The 14,978-nt window shown below is 39.3% G+C and overlaps 1 protein-coding gene across 3 annotated transcripts in view; it reads right to left on the bottom strand.

Moving 5' to 3' along the window:
- snx19b (sorting nexin 19b) overlaps window positions 1–14,978 on the bottom strand; it is a 163,341-nt gene that overhangs the window by 30,037 nt on the left and 118,326 nt on the right. For all 3 annotated transcript variants that reach the window (XR_015751983.1, XM_043676707.2, XM_043676706.2), the window contains exon 9: window positions 10,731–10,915. Coding sequence is in view for 2 of the 3 variants with exons in the window: in XM_043676707.2 (XP_043532642.2) it covers window positions 10,731–10,915 (185 nt within the window). In the remaining variant the exon portion in view is untranslated. The remainder of the gene's footprint in view (window positions 1–10,730; window positions 10,916–14,978) is intronic.

Raw genomic sequence — 14,978 nt, 5'->3', positions numbered from 1 at the left:
AATACAATTATGGTTGGTGGACCCAAAGTGCTCCCCCACTGACACCTCAGTCACCTGCCCTGCCTTATTTCCCAAGAGTAGGTCCAGTTTTGCACCTTCTCTAGCAGGTACATACACATACTGAATCAGAAAGTTTTCTCGTACACACTTAACAAATTCCTCTCCATCTAAACCTTTAACACTATGGCAGTCCCAGTCGATGTTTGGAAAGTTAAAATCCCCTACCATAACTACCCTATTATTCTTACAGATAGCGGAGGTCTCCTTACAAGTTTGTTTCTCAATTTCCCTCTGACTATTGGGGGATCTATAATACAATCCCAATAAGGTGATGATCCCTTTCTTATTTCTCAGTTCCACCCAAATGTATTTCCAGGAATATCCTCCCTCAGCACAGCTGTAATGCTATCAAAAATGCCACACCCCCTCCTCTCTTGCCTCCCTTTCTATCTTTTCTGTAGCATTTGTATCCTGGAACATTAAGCTGCCAGTCCTGCCCATCCCTGAGCCACGTTTCCGTAATTGCTATGATATCCCAGTCCCATGTTCCTAACCATGCCCTGAGTTCATCTGCCTTCCCTGTTAGGCCCCTTGCATTGAAATAAATGCAGTTTAATTTATTAGTCCTACCTTGACCCTGCCTACCCTGACTGTTTGACTCACTTTTGTTCTCAACTGTACCCATCTCAGATTGATCTCTTTCCTCACTATCTCCCTGGGTCCCACCACCCACCTTACTAGTTTAAATCTTCCCAAGCAGTTCTAGCAAATTTCCCTGCCAGGATATTAGTCCCCTTCCAATTTAGGTGCAATCCGTCCTTCTTGTACAGGTCACTTCTACCCCAAAAGAGATTCCAATGATCCAAAAATGTGAATCCTTCTCCCATACATCAGCTCCTCAACCATGCATTCATCTGCTCTATCCTCCTATTCCTGCCCTCACTAGCTCGTAGCACTGGGAGTAATCCAGATATTACTACTCTTGAGGACCTCCTTTTTAAATTTCTGCCTAACTCTCTGTAATCTCCCTTCAGGGTCTCAACCTTTTCCCTTCCTACATCGTTGGTTCCAATGTGGACAATGACATCTTGCTGGCCCCCTCTCCCCGGTGAGAACATTCCGCACCCTCTCTGAGCCATCCTTGATCCTAGCACCAGGCAAACAACACACCATTCTTTTTCTCTGCTGGCCACAGAAATGTCTGTCTGTACTTCGGACTACAGAATCCCCAAACACTATAGATCTCTTGGAAGCCGACGTACCCCTTGGTGCATTACAGCCAGTCTCAATACCAGAAACTTGGCTGTTCACGCTACGTGCCCCTGAGAATCCATCACCCCCTACATTTTCCAAAACAACATGCTTGTTTGAAAAGGGTATATCCACAAAAGACTCCTGCCCTTGGTGCCGACCTCTCTTACCCTTCCTGGAGTTAACCCATCTATGTGACTGTATCTGAGACTTTCTCCCATACCTATAACTGCCATCCATCACATACTGTTGCTGTTGCAAATTCCTCATCGCTTCTATCTGTCTCTCCAACCGATTCACTCGATCTGATAAGATTCGCATCCAACAGCATTTATGGCAGATATAATCCGCAGTAACCCTTAAACTCTATTTAAACTCCCACATCCCGCAAGAAGTACATATCACTGCAAAGGCCATTTTTGCTTGATATGCCTTTTGGAGCTCCTTTTATCTTAGCCACCAGTCTTTTCATACACTCTCTGATTCTCTCCCTCATTGCCCTTTTCCCCTCCCCTCTAAATATAGAAAGTTCATGCATGCTCTGTAGCAACAACATCTGCACACCCTATTCATGGAGGTGGGCACTAGTATGCTCCAGTCTCGCCACATTATCATGGTACTTAGAATATAGCTATGCACTTCAATATTGTTGTATACTGGGACAGGCACCCATCTCTTGCATTGGAGCACCATTCAACCAGAGATCTCTTTGCTTGTTTTCTTTGTGCCTACTCCATTGAAGCCTACTTCGAATTGTTTTATTTGTTCACAGGATGAGGGTGTCACTGGCTGGGCCAATATTTATTGCTCATCCCTAACTGCCCACAGGAAATTAAGAGTCAACCTCATTGCTGAGAGTCTTGGATCATATATAGGTCAGACCAGGTAAGGATGGCAATTTCCTTCCCCGAAGGCCATTAGTGAACCAGGTGGGTTTTGCCAACAATCGATAATAGTTTCACAGTCATCATCAGACACGTAATTTCAGAAGTTAAATTCGAGTGGTGCTGGAAAAGCGCAGCAGGTCTGGCAACATCCAACGAGCAAGAAAATCAACGTTTTGGGCAAAAAGCCCTTCATCAGGGTGCTCGGATGCTGCTTGACCTGCTGTGCTTTTCCAGCACCACTCGAATCTAAACTCTGGTTTCCAGCATCTGCAGTCCTCACTTTTGCATACTTAATTTCAGATTTTCTTTTTATTGAATTCAAATTCCACCATTTGCCATTGCAGGATTCAAACTTGAGTTCCCAGAACATTACCTGGGTCTCTGGATTAACAGTCCAGCAATAATATCACTCGGTCATCACCTCCCAAATGCTTCTTCATCAGTTGGGGATGAAAATCAAAGTAAGTATTCAGGTGCTACTGTTGTTGTAGAGAAGTTGAAAAGTCAGTTGGGGAAATGGAGGAAGCATGCTGGGCACAGAGGGGACAATAACTGTGAGGGGCAACCTAGCATGTAAGGGTAGGGTATGATAGTGGGTTGGAAGGCACACATACTGAAGGAGTTGAGTCACCTTGGCTTCAACAGGGGAGACAGTGTATCACAATAAGCAGCAAGACTGGGACTTGGGGTTAATTGTAGGAGTGAAGACTTAAATGAAAGGAGCTAGATGAAATTGGGTATATGTTTAGAACTGATGGGGTCTGGGGAGTTTATGGAGTGGGGGGGGGGGGGGGGGGGGGCAGAGTTGAATTTGGAATTCAGTGTACAAACATGACCCATTTTGCCTTTCTTCCTCATCAAACATGCAATGAAAGTAAAAATCGGCTACCATCACACCCAGATTGTGTTTCTTCAGTCTGAAAATTGACTTGTGAGCAATGTGAGGCCTTCAAGGGGCAACTGCATTAATCAGGCACTTACATAGAACAGGCTGAAATCATCTGTAATCACAATACACTGCGTGTTAAACACAGGCTGGGACCAACGTTACAAATCCTGGTTGCCAGTCATTACAAATTGATCAAAGCTATCACTGTGAAGCAGAAATAATCACAAGCAACCATTTTGAAAAGTATCAACTGAGGCCATAATTCAAACACAACCCAAGATCTCACGTGCTACACAGGGAAACCGTTCATTTGCTCTCATCTTGAACTGTAAGTATTTGCCAACATGCTCTTATACGCTGTGTGTCCTTTCTCAGATAATAAGATAGCAGGGGGTGTATGTGTGAAATAGTGGATCTCATTTTATTGCATGCAGCACAAACTATGTCAAAGGTCCACTTAGAGGTATCCCAGGACACTTCTTGTCAGAGTACTCCATGTTCCACTGCTAACCAGTCATATGTGTATGATGCAAATGTTAACTGGTCACATTATTGTTTCTGGTTCGGATATTCTTCACACTGGTTCATTTGAATTGTGACCAATGGATTTAACCCCAGTAGGGACTGTTGTCATTGTGGCTGAAGTGCAGTGAAGTTGCAGAGAAATCGAGGAGGAAGACATGTATCTGCAAGCCCAAGGCCAGCAGCAACCTCCAGCATCTTCAGAATAATCTCCATGTGAAGAAGTCATAGCTCAAGGCCCTTCAAAGTACTGAGGTAGTAGAAAAGGTAGTCAATTTGTACTCAAGGGCACTACCCTAGGTGAGCTCGGCATATTGCCAGAACAGACTTAACATATCGCAGGAAACCATGCCATCCACTGGCACCGGGCTTGTGATCTGAAGGGCTTTGTATCTGTCAAGGTGACAGTCGTGCAAAATCTTTCTGCCACTGGCTATTCCAAGAATCCATTGAAGACCTCTGGGATCTCTCAATTCATAACCCACAGATGTATCAAGGCTGTTACTGATGCAATTTGACAGATTGCACCACTTCATCTCATTTCCTGACAAAGTTTGCATGACAAGTTCAGTGCTGAAACCCAGGCTTTGGCAACATAGCTGGATTCTCCCAAGTGCAGGGCACTATAGGCTGTATACATGTTGCATGGTGAGTGGCATATCATACGGTAGACTTCATCACCAGAAAAGGTTTCATTCCATCAATATACAAATCATCTGTGATAATTGACACTGCATATTAGAATTCGGTGGCAGGTATCTGTTGTCATTACATCTACAGTTCTCCTCTATCTTTCCCTCTGTCCCTGCTTTGATTTAACAATTAGGCTCCTTGCATGAATGATTACCTGTACTGGGAAACAAAGGTAACCTTCTGTAGTCATGGTTGATAACTGTGTTATACAATCCCCCAACTGAGGCTCAGTGTAGATATAATGCTGCCCATTTTCTTCCAGGGCCATTCTGGAGTAGAAGATAGACCTTCTGAAGATGATGAAGTTATAATGTTTGGATTGGTCTAGATGGATGTCGTGCACTATATTCCAGGCAAAGTATGCTGCATAATCCTTGAATGTTGTGCCTGACACAATTGGAGAAGTCAGAGAGGATATGATGGATGCTGATGAACGAGGAGAGCTGATGTAAACTGTGAAGGAGGAAAGATGATGACACTGAGCAGGAAGAATATCATCTTTTCCATGACAGAATGAAGCATCTTCAGTACAACAAGGCAAATAGAACTTCATTGACACCAAAGTTTCAATAGGTGTGAATTGGGTGAAGTGATCATTCATTACTGTAAATGTGTTGTTACTCAAAAGGCAAGCTGTCCCTGTTGACTCCCTGAAGCAAATGTCATCCTTTTTTATTTTTCTTTGATTTTCCTATTATTCAATAAAAGTTAATGTTTCCAGCTGTTTCAAGGTTTTCCAATATGGGAAACTCCCACACTGAACAATGGGAAGATGACATGCTGTGCCAGTTTAGGGACAGAGTATCATTCCTTTAGACAGTGTTTTAACATGGCATGATGTAAAAAATAGATAGCCTGTGTAGCTTCATTCTTGCAGCTGCAGTGACAATGGCCATTGATTAGACAAGTGATGCAAAACAGCAATGTATTTAGAAACGTGAGATTCCACTTGCAGTGAATTGTCACCCTGTCCATATATGCACCCTCAGAAGCTATTCTTTCTCATTTCCATTTACTTAGACGCACTGTCAAGGTTGATTCGTAGGAGGCAGCGATTGATCTCGTGCACAGCAGGGTTTTAAATGTCGATGGCGGCACAATCCCAGAAGGTTCCAGCAACAGTTTGTTCTTCTGTGGCTGTTTATGGCATTGTAGAGGCATAGTGCATACATAATGACATAAACAGTGGAGATTTGAGAGATAACATACTAGAGGTCATTAACAGACACCTTGTGTGAAAACTCTTCAAAATTGATACTTGGCTGATTTTCCATCAAATCCTGAAGTAGGGTTGAACCGACTAGCTTAGGGCTCAAAGTTGTTTTCTTACTCAAGTATAAATACTGTGACACAAGAAATGTTCATTTTTCTACTCATATGTCAACACAGTTCTTAAACTGACATGTTAATGGACTTATAATGGTTTGTTTAGTTTTAAACTCTCTGATTAGCTCAAAACATCTCCAACAAAATGTACTGTGCCTGGGCTTTGTTCTTCAGTAGGCTGACAATGTTCTTGTGTTTTAAATACATAAAGTGCCATTACAATAAACAATGTCACGGTGTGAAGAAGATAGATTTTAATCTCAGAAATTTCTTTGTGTGTAAACCACGAGCCTTGGGCGATTTAAAATTTGCACATTCAGTTACTTAGCAAAGACACTCATCAAATCAAATTTTGTGGTTAAGGAATAAAACTTTACCATGATTCCAGTCCCAAATGGTTAAATATTTGTCAGTAAAGACTGAAGCTGCACTATTTAACAAAATTGTCATCAACACACATTGTTAAATTTACAGCATAATTTACTGCCAAAATGAAAATATAAAATACAAAATACTGTCACACTCTTACATTAGTAAATCAGTTTTCATACAGCGTACCAAATCCTCACCCAGAACTGCTAACATCAGTGAAAGGCCAGACACTGGTTCTGATAAACAAAATGAATGCAGATTATAACTCAGTTAAATATGTTCCTTCCTAATAAAAAAAAGATCAAAATTGACCTCAAAACGAGACTCTTGACAAACTAGAGTTAACAGTTCTGATGATTGAGACAAATTTATAAAATGACAGATTATAAGCTCTGAATGTTTTGCAGGATGTTTTTGTCATTTCAAAGACTTATATCTTACTTGTATATTTTCTATCACGAGTATTTACAAGTGTACAGGTGCTATTTTACAATAGTTTGTTTCCCATCTCCAAAATCTCAAATAACATTCAGTATCATGTTAAAATATTTTTGCAGATGGTGATCAAACTAAACCATAATAATATTATTGCTTTTTAAAATGACAAATGCCATTAATCAGATGCAGACTGTCAATGCTCTGATGTAGAGCCGACCATTGCAAATTAACAGCCAAATGATCAGAAAAATAAAGTCAGACAGCACTTCAGTAATACATCTTGTTATTACAGCAAAGGGAACATTTTGGCAAAGGCACACAGCAACAGGAGCTTCATAAAAACATTTGGCTTGGCATAATATGAAGCAAAGTTACATCAATAGATTTTGTGGATACCTGACAAGGAAGTTTACTGCTTGCACTATTAAAATGTAAAGACTATAAGTCAGTTACAAAAACAAAATATAGCAGAGGAACTTGGAAATCTGAAATAAAACAGAAAATGCTGGCAATATTCAGCTATTTCAAACAGTTTCTACATTGAAAGTAAGTGTTTTCATTTCAGGTCAATGACCTTTCATCATTTAACCACAGCCAAAAGCAAATTAGCTGGTCATTGATGAGATTACTATTTGAGGGATGTTGTGCTCAGATTAGTTGCTGCACTTATCTGCAAAACACTTCAAAAACAACTCATTTGCTGTGAAGCACTTCAGGACACCCTGAGGATAAACTGGGGTGAGAGAAAGAAATTAACAACTTGCTTTTATAGAGCACATTTCACAACCACAGAATATTCTGAAACACTTAAGCATTTTCAAGTTAACTTGTGAAGTGCAGTTACTATAGTAATGTGGCAGGCAGTTTGCAAATAGCAAGGTCCCACAAAGAGCAGTGTGATAATGACCTTGTTAATTTGCTTTGCTTATTTGGTTGAGGAATAAAACTTGGTCAGAAAAGTCTTCTGCTTCTCTTTGAAACTGGTGGCTATAAAAGATTGCAAGGCTCTGAAAGGCAGACAATTCAAGTTTTTGAGGAGGGATGTAGACTCTCAACTCAGAGATGAGAGTTCTATCATTAAACCAAGGATGGAGTATAAAGGCAACAGATAAACATGCGCCTTCCCACCATATGCCTTTTTCTAACAAAAATAATCACTGTTTAAAAGCAAATCTATAACATGACATTATTGGAAATCAAAACGTGAGCATAATTTTGAGCTCGATAATCTTCCATTTGGACTAATATTCATAAGAAATGTGAATTAATATTTTAAACGCTTTAAACCCTGATAAGCAAACCAATAACTTGAAACAGTGCTTCAAAAAAGCATGCCTTTTCCACTTAAGGTGCTTAATCTCTTGGACTAAATTAACTGCCCAAAAGAAACAAGGAGGAGTGTTTAGGGCTCAACCAGTATTTTGTCTAATTGCAGAAGTCTCTGTACAGTTAAATAAGGCAAAGTATATTCCCAATGCCAAAAAAAATAGCTTACACAACTGGGAGTTTTGAAATCAGAGAAGAGATATGAACTTGACCATAAAAGTGCATCTAGGCCATAGATTTAATGAAGAGAGTTAATGAAGCAGGCCTGGGTTTGAATAATTCTTCAGCCAGTAACAGAATTTCTCACCAATTAACATTTTAAATGGCCATACATTACCTCAAACAAGATAGAACAGACATCTTACCCTATTAAATACAGCATGCTAATGTCCCCTGCAATTAACAAGGATCAATTTAAAGTTAATAATTTTAGTCTTTCTTTAAGTGAAAAACTCATGGCAATCCTCCATGACTAAATACATCCAAGTACCACACAAACAAGGAACAAAAGTCGGTCCTTTGAGACGGCTCTGCCATTCAATAAAATTAGGGATGATCTGATCTTAATTGCAACTCGAAATTCACGTACACCCTAACAGTCTTACATCCCCTTCTTGATCAAGGATCTATCTACTTCTGCCTTTAAAAATATTTAAAAATTCTGCAGCCACTGCCTTTTGAGGCAGGGAATTCTAAAGATGCACAATCTGAAAGAAAACTAAAATTCCTCATCTCTGACTTAAATGAGTGACCCCTTATTTTTAAACTATGACCCTTAGTTCCAGATTCCCCCACTAAAGGAAATATCCTTTCAATATCCACCCAGTCAAGTCCCCTCAGGATCTTATGTGTTTCAATGAGGTCACCTCTAACTCTTTTAAACATCCAAAGGATTTAGGCATACCTGCCTAGCCTTTCCACTTAAGGCAATCTGCTCATTACAGATATTAGTCTAGTAAATCTTCTTTGAATTGCTTCCAAAACATTAACACCCTTCCGTCAGTACACTAACTAGTTACTATACATAGTGCTTCAGAAGCTGTAGACTATGCCCTGTAAATCTGAAAAATAATCTGCCTATTCTTGGATTCTATTCTTGTTGCAATAAAACAACATAATATTAGCTTTTCCAATTCCTTGCTGTACCTACGTACTAATCTTCTGTGATTCATGCATTAGGGCACCTAGATCTCTCAGCATTGCAGAACTCTGCAACCTCTTACCATTCAGATAATATGCTTATCTTTTTTTTTGTTACCAAGCAGCATATATTTAATTAAAGGGTTCACTGATGAGTTCCTTTTGAGATTCAAAACAACACTCAAAATATTAAATGTTTTGCTCACTCTTTCCCCTTGTAAATATTTTGTGGCTTAACAACTGTTGATGGAGGTTTTGTGGTATTCAAAGCTTCAATGAGGATGCATGAAATAATTTCTACATCAGCCTAGGTTAAGAAATTGCATTTTTACTAGGTCTACAATCAGTAATACCCACATTCCAATTACACTTGAAGTTATCAATATTCTATTTAATATTCAAACCTACCCAACTCACAATAACAAGACAAACAAAAATATATTACTGTTAAGAGGTTGCTTTAAAATGGAGGCAAGGAGGAATTTTTTTTCGTTTGGATGTGTTGTGACATAACTCCTTGGCCACATCCCAAGGTAGGACTTGGCAAAGACCTTCTGGACTAGAGGTAAGGTGACTAACATTGTACCTGCCACAAATAGGTACAATTTGAGTGTGCATTGGTCCAGGTAGGAGAGTGGAGGTAGTTCTGAAGAATTAAACTATTTATTTCAATGCAAGGGGTCTTACAGATAAGGCTGATGAACTCAGGGCACATATGGGAACAAGGGACTGTGACATCATAGCTATTACAGAAACTTAGTTGAGGAAAGGACAGGAAAGGCAACTCCATGTTTAGTTTTTAGATGCCAAAGGAAGGTTAGGAAGAGAGGCAGGAAAGAAGTGGGTGTAGTCTTTTTGATTAAGGAAAACATTACTGTAGCACTTAGAGAGGATATTTCTGAGGGGCTGTCCAGTGAAGCTATCTATATGGGTAGAACTTAAGAATAGGAAAGGGATGATCACCTTGACGGGATTGTATTATAGGCCCCCCAATTGCCTGGATATTGTCCAGAACTTGTTACATTTGAACTTGGACTACTTCAGTAGCATCATTTGAGTCTTCTTAGTAAACATTGTGCAAACATCAGTGAATGTCCCCCTTCTGGCCTTATGGTAGAGAGAAGATAATTGATGAAGCAGGAGGTGACAGTCTAGTCGTATTACCACTGAAGTATTAATCCAGAAATTCAGCAAATGCTCTAGAAATCCGTGTTTGAATCCTTCCACAACAAATGGAGGAATTTGAATTTAATTTTGAAAACTGCAAATAAGAATCTGCTGATGACAACAAAACCATCGCCAATTGTCAAAGAAACCCATCTGGCTCACTAATGTCCTTCAGAGAAGGAAATCTGCCATCATCACATAGTCTAGCCTACATGTGCCTCCAGACACACAACAATGTGCTGACTCTCAACTGTCCTCTGAAATGGCCCAGCAAGTCACTCAGTTGTATCAATCGCTACAATGTCAGAAGATCAAACACATTTGCTGTGTTGGAACCATGGCTTTTGTACAACTGGGCTAGATTTTAATAATGTTCCCTATTTTAGATATTTTGATCACTGAGGTTTACCTTCAATACTATTGTTAGCTAGTTAACTCATTATTCCTTAGCGTAAATATAATCACTTTTCAAATGTTGGAGAATATTTTTAATATCAGTAAAACCAAAGTTATGTTGCCTCATTCAAATTTACACACTTTCAAGTGGAGTTAGCAAGTTATCAATGTGAAACATTAACTCGGCTTCTCTGTCCACAGATGCTCCTGGGCATGCTGAGCATTTCCATTATTTTCTGCTTTCATTAAAGGTAATTAATTCAGTCATGAATTAACATTGAGTTTAGTTGGCCCAATTACAAAAGGAAAAAAAACATATTAACCTGGCAGCATTTTCATTAGACATTGGAAGGCCAATTCCTTGGTCTGTACTTTCTGTTCTTGTGTTCTGACTGACTTCGGAAATTTAGGTAAAGTTCCTCCAGGCCAGATAGCTTCCTGCAAAAGCTTGAGGTACACAACCCAATGTTGAGTACATGTCAGATTAATAATTTGGACCTCGAGCCACCTGTAAATAGAAGATACAGAATGAAGCTGTATACAAGAAAATGAATGCACGATATTAATCAATAAGTAAACAATAAATCAGACATAAATAAAGTCTTTCAGTCTCACTTCTCCACTATGGTCTCCTTACAGCTGTTGCTCCATGCGCTGCTGCTTTGTAGCCTCTAACCAGGCTGGAATAGCCAAAAATATTCTTATTTTCAGAAAGCAAATGCCTTCAATTCTTACCTAAGTGTTAGAAGCATTTGCTTTTCTGACAGGGACTAGAAAAAGATTCTGCACCCAAAAATGGTCAAGTTTCTTTTCCTTCATTCTTTCATAGGATGCAGACTCCAGTATTTGCCACCCATCCTTAATTGCTTTTAACGAAATGACTTGTTTGGTTGTGAGAGTTGGTAATTAATAATCAACCACATCGCTGTGGGTTTGGAGTCAGCTACAGGCCAGACGAAATAAGAGTGGGAGCCCTTCTTCTCTAAAGGACACTTCTGAATCAGATGGGAGTTTTCCAACAATCAATGATAATTTCATGGTCTCCATTATGAAATGTGTGTTCCCAGAGCATCAACCTGGGATTGCGAGAAATATGTATTCTACATGATATTTCCCCAAACAAGCTGTGTATGTTAAATGTTTACAATGATTTAGACGATAGAAAATGAGTGCCCCTTTAATTAATAGAATAAACAACAATTTCCGACCCGGTATTACGCGTGACTTGTAGTAGGTTGAAGAAGTAACAGTGGCAGTGCCACGTAACACAAAAATGGAGTTTGGTTCCAATTGTGCAGGCCTTTAATTTAGGCTGAATTAATTCCTAAATGTTTCTAGCAGCTTAAAATTCGCTGAAAATTCACACCATGCAGCTCTGCAGTGATGTGTTGCTCATTTCTTTTCCCCAATTTCTCTCCGGTTACATTTACATTCTAACTGAAACAGAGGGTCATACAGTGACAAAACATCGATCTAAAATCGTTACACTACTGGCATATCATATATTCTGGAGATAGTTGTGTGCAAGCATCAATCTAAACAGGGAACCTAAACCAATTCAATAATTATCCAGTGCAATGATGCTAATGATGACATTCTGTCAACACGACCATTATAAATGAGAAAACAATCTTTAGACCACCAGTGTTATTTAAGACTTAACTGCTGTTGATACAACATAAAAAGAAATCCCTAACATGTGACATGAAACCTCGAACTGTTCGTAAGTCTTTCAATGCCAATTGAGAAAAGCATAATGGATGGAACTAAATATTGATTTTGATTTCATTAAATGTATCCATGGAGTGGCTAATAGAGAAAGGCACAATGGCAACCTTATTACATTTTGGAAGGTTTACAGAGTGATCCAAAACAACACACGTGAAAGCCATTATTTCTAACAAAAGTATTTTTAAATTGTTGTTAACTCTTTCACACTCAAGGTCTGCAGTTAGCTAATCAATAACATTTTACACGGAGGTTATGTGTTCAAACTGTGGGGGCAAAAAAAAGTGAGGCGATCACGTAAAAAGCTTTGTTTAAAGTAATGGTATCAATATACCAATGTTTTTTCATAAAATTATGGACAGTTCAAAGTTCAATAATTAATTTAATTATTAGAAAGCTCATAAATGTAAATTGATCTGTAGATTCTATGACAAACTTAAGCTGATTGCAGTTTTATGTAATTGGCTCCACGTTCAGAAAAACCTCGTAACTTTTTACTATTACAAAAGCTGTAAATCTTACAACATATAAACAGAACAGACTGATTTTCCCAGCTTTTGGAGACAGTGCATGGAGAGATCAAGATTCCCACCAGTGGGAAGATTTCCCAGAGGGCAGGTTGGGAAGAAAATTAGTCACCTGGACCATGGAGGCAGACAGCCAATTAAAGTGTTCAAGTCACCACTTGGAGATAATTTTGTGGTCTCCCAAGGAGGAGGCTTCCCTGCAGAAAGTTAGGTAGAGTTAGAGACAGGAAGTCTGCCAACCACTATCTTGTTCACTTCTGTATCTCTGTGCAGGCAGCATCATTGCCTCCATGTCGAGGCCCTCTCTCAGTCTCAGTCCTGTGTCAACACTGCCGCCTCTTCTGGTAAGACTGCTGTGGTTTCAGAATGGCCTGTCCTCTGATAGAGTAGGCATCGTACAGAACCCACCATCATCTTTAATTGGGTGGTGGCCAGTAGGAGGCCATCTCTCAGACAATTTTGAATCAGTCTTTCTGCTGGCAAGTGTGGGCATGGGTACTCAATTTGATCAGGTAGAGATAGGAAAATCCAGCCCCACACTACGAAGGCACTGGTCACAAAACATGATCAGATTATTGGAACTGATAAATGCGTTACTGAACTACGTGGAGAGTCAGTGAGGCATGGTTAAAATCAACTTGCATCAACTCTTCGATGGATTGTCTGTTCTCATTTAAATGGTTCTTTATAAGAAATAAGTAATACTGAGTGTCAGCAGGCCAGACTACAGCACAGCTAAACTCAATTCAAACCTCTTCTCCTCATGGAGAGTGCATGCTTGCCTACAAAGAGCAGGAATTATTGAATAACATGGCAGGATGGCTCAGTGGTCAGCACTGCTGCCTCTCAGCGCCAGGGATCCGTGTTCGATTCCAGCCTCGGGCAACTAAATGTGTGGAGCTTCCATGTTCTCCCAGTATGTGTGTGTAGGCTTCTGCAGGGTACTCTAGTTTTTTTCCCCACAGTCCAAAGATGTGCAGGCTAGGTTGGTTAGCCGCAGTAAATGTGGGGAATTGGGGATGGGGTGGGTCTGGGTAGGATGTTCTTCAGAGGATTGCTGCAGACTCAATGGGCTAAATGGCCTCTCTCTACACTATGGGGTTTATATGATTCTAACAAATGGGGCCAAAGGCTCAAATAAATGTCTGAAATAATACATTAGATGAGAAATTCAGTCTGTTACTTTTAAGACTTCCGTGGCTCAGCAATTTTACATAAGCTCAGTGTGCCACCAAAGGAATTTAGGACATGGTTCAACATTGGACTGACTGGATAAATTACAGAAATGTAAATACTAGGACTTTTTCTTCTTTCTGTAGATTGAATTCAGTAATTAGTGGAATACACCTTGTGCTATCATAACACTTATTCATTCTTACCTCAGAGTAATTTTGATTAAGCCCAAGGCGACTTGAAAAATTTGTAATATCCAATGAAATCTTAGGTTACATAACTTCAGACATGACATTGGATTCAAAATGTTTTTGCTGCAAGTACCTTAACATAACAGTGAACAGTTCACTTCAGGTCAAGGAAGTTATAAGAACAAAATTAAAAATGAAATGATAACAAAGTACCTAATTTTTCTTTAAAATTCCATCCCAAACACTTAATATTAGTACAAAAACAGAAATTGCTGGCAAAACTCAGCAGCTCAGGCAGCATCTGTGGGAAGAAAGCAGAGTTAACGTTTCGACTCTACTGGCTCTTCATCAGAGAAGTTCTGAGTTTTGTTAGCAATTTCTATTTTCTGATGAAGAGCCAGTAGACTTGAAACATTAACTCTGCTTTCTTCCCACAGATGCTGCTAGATCTACTGAGTTTTGTCAGCAATTTATGTTCTTATTCCAGACCTCCAGCAGCCACAGTTCTTTATTTTACTTAATATTGTCAATGGTTCCCCAATAGTACAAGAATCTATTTGAAGAGTATAATTTTTATACTTGTCCTTCTGATTACAGAAGTAATTTCTTCCAATTTTGGATTTCAACATACAGCCAATGACTAAATGCAGAAAATATTAATATTAATTAAAACAGGCCATTAAAAGTTAATTTCTGATAGGTGAAGCAAATTACTGCTCATTTTATCTTGACTGAAAACTTCTGTAAATTAACAAAAACGCAAAGTCTAACTCTACTGATCCCAAAGACTTGGCAACATGGTTAAGAAGCTTCAGCACTTGCTGCTAACTTTCCCTGTAGATACTCATCTGATACGAGCTACACATCTAACTATTGATTCCTGATATACATGCATCACCAGCTGAATGAACAGATTTTCATTCCACATAAACATAATTATATCCTGAATACA

This window comes from Chiloscyllium plagiosum, unplaced genomic scaffold (assembly GCF_037043375.1).
Source record: "Chiloscyllium plagiosum isolate Xiang-an unplaced genomic scaffold, Cpla_swu_hap1 HiC_scaffold_29, whole genome shotgun sequence".
Lineage (NCBI taxonomy): Eukaryota > Metazoa > Chordata > Chondrichthyes > Orectolobiformes > Hemiscylliidae > Chiloscyllium > Chiloscyllium plagiosum.
Note: the sequence above shows the minus strand (reverse complement) of the source record. Positions and strands in the feature narration are given on the sequence as shown.